This window comes from Alternaria triticimaculans, assembly GCF_023758025.1.
Source record: "Alternaria triticimaculans strain BMP 0046 chromosome Unknown scaffold_2, whole genome shotgun sequence".
Lineage (NCBI taxonomy): Eukaryota > Fungi > Ascomycota > Dothideomycetes > Pleosporales > Pleosporaceae > Alternaria > Alternaria triticimaculans.
Window position 1 is genome coordinate 3089474 of NW_026055959.1, and position 6996 is coordinate 3096469.

Below are 6996 nucleotides of genomic sequence, written 5' to 3' on the forward strand. Positions count from 1 at the left end.
TAAGAAGTGTCAAACAGTAGTAATTGATATTCAGCCCATCTGATGAGCCAACACTACCAAGCAATATAAACGCCACAGTGAGGCCAGCGTCTTCAAGACACCATCACCACCACCAATGCCATGCTAAGATTTCCATCTAAATAGATATAAAGAAAAAGACATTACAGGAATTTTCAAACTTCGTGCTCGACACCCTAGCTTATACGGGAGTTCTACTCCCTCTTGAACTGCTGTTGAAACCCGCCCTGCTGCGGCGATCCCGGACTCCTATACGGGTTATTATTCGACGGGGCGCGTTGTGGCGCGTTCGCATTGATATCCCATCGCCTCTCGCCCTCGTCTTCTTCTACTTGTGGTGCGCGGGGTCGACTGCGCGAGCGAGGCGGCGGTACCATAGTCTGGTACGAGTACTCCTCTACTTGTCCCGTGGAAATGGAGCTAGGCGATCCGGGTGCGGTGCTGCGGGGCATGGATGGTGGTGGCAGGGGACCGCCCGGTGGAGGCGCGTATGTGCTTTGGCCGCCGGAGGGTACTACGTGGAGTGGGAGAGGTGGAGGCGGGTTCTGGCGGGGTGTATCGACTGAGACGCGCGAGCCGAATGGCGAGAGTGTGGTTCCGCCCTTTCGCTTTCCAGCGGAACTGGCTTTGCGGAGGAGACCGCGGACTTCGTCGAGGTCGGGTCTTTGGTCTGTGCTGGGACGGCCAATGGTGCTGGAGTCGTCGCCGCGAGCTTCCCAGGTGTCGTCGCGGATGGTGTCTAGGCCGGGCTTCCTGTTGTTGAGCGCGGTAATTGCATTTCCTTCTGTTCCGACGCCCAAGTAGTCAGTGCCAGAAGTCCTACCGGTGTCCTCTTCCTTGGGGTTGAGTGGGCGGAGACGGCCGGCATCGGCGCTGGCCTTGTATTTCTCGTACGCTGCGACAGCCTCGGCGGGTGGGACGGCGACGGACCATGTGGGCTTGTCTTGCGAGCCTAGAGCAGCATCGCCTCCGGCCGGACCGTTGATCGGGACCTTGCGCAAAGCGACGACGAGCGCGCACATGAACTTGGATCGGCGAGAAGCGCGAAGTGACTCGTTGGACCAGTTGCTCTTGTGACGAATCTCGACACGAAGCTCTAGCTTGTTCATCTCGGCGATGCTGACAACTTCGATATCGATATCAGAGTGGAACTCGCGGGCGTTAGCCGGATCGCGAACGAAGCTCATCATTTCCATCTTGAGCAAATTGATGTCCTCGAATGAGGTGCCGAAGTCGCAGAATACCGAAACTTGTTCACGCATGGCCTTGCTTCGTGTGATGTTCTCCACCCACAGCGAGTTCAGGACAATGTTGGGGATTTGGACAGTCTTTCCGTTGGTGACGCGCTTGAACACGGTATAGAGCAGGGCGATGTGCTCTACAGTGAGCTGTTCGGTGGTGATGTCGACACGGTCACCGATATCGTACGGATGCTTGACGAAGAGGAAGATGCAGGAACCGAGGACTTCCTGGGCGGTCGTCGCGAATACAAAGGATAGCGATAGGAGAGCGGTCGCGGATGTAGCGAGAGTGGTGCGGAAGGCCGGGGCGAGGAAAGCGACGAATACGAAGATGCAGACAATGACAGCGATGGTCATGATAAGACCGTCAAGGGCGTTGATAGCTTGGTCGACATCGTGCATGCTGGAGTTGATGGACTTGCGCTGTCTAGCGTAATCAGTCACAGTCAAGATCATCTCTTCCAAGCTGATGTCGCCGTTTCCGTCGCGGTCGATTGCAGCGAAACACTCTTCCGCCTCTTCCTGGCGACCAGGGCCCATGACCTCGACAAGATCCTCCAGGTAGAGCTCGTTCTTGCCTTCTACGACCATGGACATCCAGATACGCCTAGCCAAAGCTTCGGCACTCTTGTTCCTCTCCAAAGCAGTCAAGACGACGGAGTGAGCAGAGTTGGGGTCGAAGACCTTCTTGCCGGTAATCTCAGAAGCGATGGTACCAAAGACAGATGTGATTTTATCACCAATGCGACCAGCATCGCGGCCAACTTCTTGGATGAGACGCATGGGAGTGCGACTGCCTGAGCGACCATGCTTAGCCGTACCCTTGCCCTTGCTGCCAAATCCGAGATCCAGAATTGTGTCCTGGATGATGTAGTCTTCCTCGGCGAACTCGTTGCAGTATGCGGGGAACAACGCTCGCGAAGTGTCGTAGAGAATACCGAGGAGGTAGATGTTGCGCTTCGACTCCTTGATCTTGTCATCAAACTGCTTGCGGTGGTAGCTGATACTGATGAGCTGGATCAGGACGCGTTCGGCGAGGATGATGATGGTGCAGACGAGGAGGGCAAGCAGAACGGACTGCATCGTGCCAATCCATCCTGGATAGTTCTCGCCGGTTCTACCAGCAACGGGTCGGATAAGCTATACGGAATCAGTGGCCGTTCTTTCAAATACTTTGTCTGAACTTACTGCTGGGAACGTAGCCTGGTTAACAATCATCCAGAAAACGAAGGACAGAGGCTTCTCGAGAGCTCTCAAAAGCAGCGCATATTTCTTGACACCAGGGCTGACCACACCGATAAGGAACTCGAAGATGTTGGGGAGAAAGTGTGCCACAATCTTCATGACCCAGAAACTCAGCCAGATGATCTCGATCCAGATCCAGAACTTCTTCTGGCCTGTGCCGCCGATTGAACCTGTGATTGTGCCGGTTTGCGAGAGAATGATGGGAATGGCGAGTAGCAGCGCAACAGGAGCGACGTAGATCATGTAGCGCGTGACGATGCTCCAGTTCAGGATCTTGGTGTAGATCCTGCCCATGCGATTAAGCGCCGTCTTCTCTTCATGGGGGCGGGGAGGCAATGGCGCTCCTGTTCTGGAATCCACCGGCGCCAGAGCCACCTTCCTGCGTCCCCGCGAGAACATGTGTGACTTCTCCGACTTCTCATTGCCGGATGTAGGCGACGATTGCGTGGGGGTGTGACTGACGACAGTCTGGAGGGGGATATCGCCGCGGTTCTCCATGTTTCCGTTGTCGAGAGGCTGGAATCCGTGGTTGGAGAGTCGAAAGGACCTCTGAGAGGAGGCTCGTTTGCTTGTCATGTAAAGGAAATCTAGTAGTTGATCGTGGGAGCCGATTCGTCACTGCGAACGCGCAGGCGGGGTATTGTGGGTATTGTGAAAGGGAATGCAGATCCCGGAGTGTTTTGCCAAAACGAAGCTGGCGGAAGAGTGTGCGTCGAGCACTTCCTTTTTGAGGGCCGTTTGAACGAGTAGTACAATAGAGACGTGTAACGACAGCGATTGAACGAAGGCCTGCCGTCGGTTCTCTGTGCAAGGTAAGGAAACAAAGAGATAGAGGAACGAGCGAAGAGGCTCTCGGGACACAATAGCAGAAAAGGCAGGGTGGGAGAGCGAGTGAAGAAAAGTAGCAGTGCAAGGAGTTACTTTGACGAACAACGCCGCGCGCCGGTCCCCAGACCATGCTAGCTGTATGCAGGGAGGGGGTAGCGGGAAAAGCCACATGCCACTGAAACCGCTAGCTACTCGCCACAGCGAATCACCGAGGGCAAATATCGTCACCGCTGGCTGCACATAAAACTGCCTGGCCATGCTCTAATTACCGTCGTTCTGCGCACATCGGACAGGCCGTTGAACAGCGACTTGTGTATCGTCGTTGGTGAGGATGCGGTTTTGGTTGAGCCTCATGCAGCGATGAGCATGATTCACCCGATCGGCCATCCCTGACGTTGATCGGTTCTGGCCAAAATACCCGGTGCAGATGCAGGTACACGCGTATCGATACGCCCAACAGAGAGAAAAATTGTGTCCAGCTCGTACAATCGCGATCGCGTTCAGCATCGCCGGCCGAACATTCGGATTACACCGTCCAGAGTTCAGCCGACGAAAAAGCAACTAATCCCTTTGTTGCAGGGCGGCCAGGCCGCGGAAACCCCAAAGACGATGTCGCATGTCTACCATAGGTCCACAGCTCGCCTATTTCCGAGCATCCTGGTGGAGATACCCCGAATCGAGAAACTGTCCACGTAATCCATTCCCCCCTGTTGAGGCTTGCATCGTGCCTGCCCAGGAATGTTTCAGCCACACGCATCACACATGTCAGGCACATTTGGCCGTTGAATGGCTGCGAACCCTGTGGCGGCGAAATGAGCCTTTCTTTCCAGGAGTCGACGACGATGATGGCATTTGTACCAGCGTGTCTGCTGCGATAGTGACAGCTGTCCGGCAAACGCGAGACGGACTGGGGCTATTCTTAGCTGTTGCGGATCCGAGGCGAAGCTTCTTATGATCAACCACTAGATGTCCCCACAGCCAGGGTCCAAACAGAACCGTCGTCGATGCTAACATGTTAGGGCTCCAGAGTTTTGTGTTTATATTCACGATCGATACGACGAATGGGGACCTTCACGATGACGTCGATTTTGCGGGTGCGACATGCACGAGTTTCAGCCATCGATCAACACCGCCATGACGTTGTGCTGATCACCATGACAGCACTGAACACAACATTGCACACTGCACAAACATCCCGGGTGCTCTCCAAAGATCTCCAAACTATACACGGACCCATTTATGAGTCGCATCAATGATTCAAGTAGTCCCACAACGAGAGTCTATCTAGCTGTTCCCACATAGTGCTATACCAGCCACAACACAAAAGCCCCAATTCCACATCGTCGCACTGACCAAGTCATCTACATTCAGGACCCCCACACCCATACTCATCAACGTCTCCCAAATCTCATCCCTTTTTCCGATCGGCCAGCTCGGAGTACCCCAGTACCGACTCTTCAGTCCCTTCGCACTCGCTGCTTCGATTTGCTGCTTGACTGTTCCAACCTGTTTTGACGACATACTCGCGAACCACAGCTTGCCCACTGCGTCGCTGATGGCGGCGGATGCGTAGTAAGAGTTTGTGGTATTGTATTGATCATCCGAGACAGAGAGCAGCGGTGCGTCGAAGAAGATGTACCGGTTTGTCATGGACTGAATGAGGTCGAAGGGGGCGTTTCCCGTGCCGACGATGGTAAGGGGGCCTGTGTGGAGCGTCGAGCCGTCGTAGTATGTCAACCAATCTTTGGATCGGAGGGCAGCCAGTTGCGAGAGAAGGACTGGCCATATTGCTGCCGGGTCGGATTTGAAGTCGATGAGTAGGACGGTGGTTGCGCTTGGATCCATGTCGAAGACGCCGGTCTTTCTGTCTGGCTCTGAGGCTATTGTTGCGTTTCGCTGTTCGAGGATGTTCAAAAGTGGGTTGATGTATAAGCTCTTCAGCGTTCGGTCGCTGGTCGTAGACTCCCAAGAATGACTGACTCGCAGCTCGCCATCTTCTGTTAGCCAGATGTCGGCTTCGATGCTGGTACATCCCGCCGCGAGGGCAGCATAGAGGGGAACAGAGCGCCAGTAATCGTTGTGGGAGTGGCAGCTCTTGGGTACGATGTCACGACTGAAGTCATCTCTCCAGTCGAACTGAAAGGCTTTGGCTGCGTGCGGTTCTTGCCAGGTATCGACGATGTGCTGAAGGCCACTGTTCTTGGGGGAAGGAGCGAGCCGCTTCAGCAGTATGGAGACAAATGTGATGTAAACACTGATGTATGTTAGTCCTTTCTCGCACTTCGGCTGGATCTCCTTACCCTCCAGCAATAGCACCGAAGATGGTCAAGATAACAGCAATAATCCCGAACCCAAGAACACAACGTCTTCTCCGTTGCTTTCGGTGGGCTTCAGTTTCACCAGGTCGACGCGATAATAACCCGCACCAGGTGAATCTCTTCCACCAGTGCTGCGATGCAGTACGTCGATGCACTCGCCGCTGAAGCTCTAGCTCCTCCAGACTGACCGAACTAGACATTTGACTGACAGCGTCATTTTCATCATCGTGATACGTTCGTGTAGTAGTATCTCCGCGAGCCATGTCTGTACGGAAAGGCTGTAGTTCTATTGCAATGACTGCTGTCGACATGAAATGACTGCGCAATGGTCAGACACAACACGGAAGAAGGAGATACTTGTGAGACCGTATAATCAAGTTGATGTATAGGCTTGGCTTGAGGGTAGCACCCGTGCGATGCGCAAACAAGTACAGTGTAGAGTTGCACCAGTTAAACCAGCGCTAATCAAACAAGGCAAACCACGATAGGGTCTCACCTCATCTGGAAGTGACTAGTTTGATGGTGAGAAGAACTGAGAACTCCGTTTTTCACTCACCTTTGCTGTCAGTCACTCTTTTGCTCCAAGCTCGTTGTTCCACGCTCTGATATTGCATCTTCACCCCGAACACACACTCTTTCATATACACCTCGCCCTTCACTCCGCTCCGACTCAACACCATCCAAATACATCTGCCTGATCGTGCGTAGACAAGGAGCCCTCGCACAGCATGACACTTACGTCCCAGGCTTTCCGCAAGGCACTTACTTTCGCATCCATCTCCTCCACCATACCACATCGTCGCGACCTAGATTAGCACTTCCCTATTGCCGCTTTGGGACAATGAACCGTCAGTTTGGGACCCAGCGCCATCACCATGACTTACGCCCCGTGAGATCATTCGTAAGCCTTCACGTCTACACGTCTACTCATACGATGAGATACCGCCTTGACGAAGGGCAGAAGGGCTCACGACGCGCGGCACTCTCTACTGCAGATGTATTGGATGAACTCTTTATTGCAGGCGCCTTGAACTGAGGTCCGACCGGTTACACAACCGCGAATATGCTTCATCCGGAAGCAAATGCCAGAACTGTAATGAATGAAAGGGGGAATGTAGACTATGTTGTCGTCGTCATCATGGCATGAACTCAGGTTCGCTCTGATAGGTGTCCTCGGTAACCAAGCGCGCGGATACGACCAACCGCGGATAGTGGGGACATGCCCAGGTGGTGAAGTTTGTGTCATCCATCTAAGCCTCCAGCACGGTTCCTTGCAGAAAGCTTCGCACGTAAGACCCGTATCGTTTGCTTGTACTGTAAATAGTTACCGCGCGCAGGTGTGATGG

General features: G+C 53.8%; 2 protein-coding genes across 2 annotated transcripts; both read right to left on the reverse strand.

Annotated features, from left to right (window-relative positions):
• Positions 1 to 212: 212 nt before the first annotated feature.
• Positions 213 to 3002, reverse strand: J4E78_002700 (uncharacterized protein; the record flags this gene model as incomplete). The annotated part of the gene is made up of 2 exons (XM_049363345.1): positions 213 to 2399; positions 2448 to 3002. 2 exons carry the CDS (start codon positions 3000 to 3002, stop codon positions 213 to 215), a joined length of 2742 nt encoding a protein of 913 aa, XP_049225937.1.
• Positions 3003 to 4740: 1738 nt separating this feature from the next.
• J4E78_002701 (uncharacterized protein) lies at positions 4741 to 5867 on the reverse strand (the record flags this gene model as incomplete). The annotated part of the gene is given in 3 exon segments (XM_049363346.1): positions 4741 to 4838; positions 4856 to 5586; positions 5860 to 5867. 3 exon segments carry the CDS (start codon positions 5865 to 5867, stop codon positions 4741 to 4743), a joined length of 837 nt encoding a protein of 278 aa, XP_049225938.1.
• Positions 5868 to 6996: the final 1129 nt, after the last annotated feature.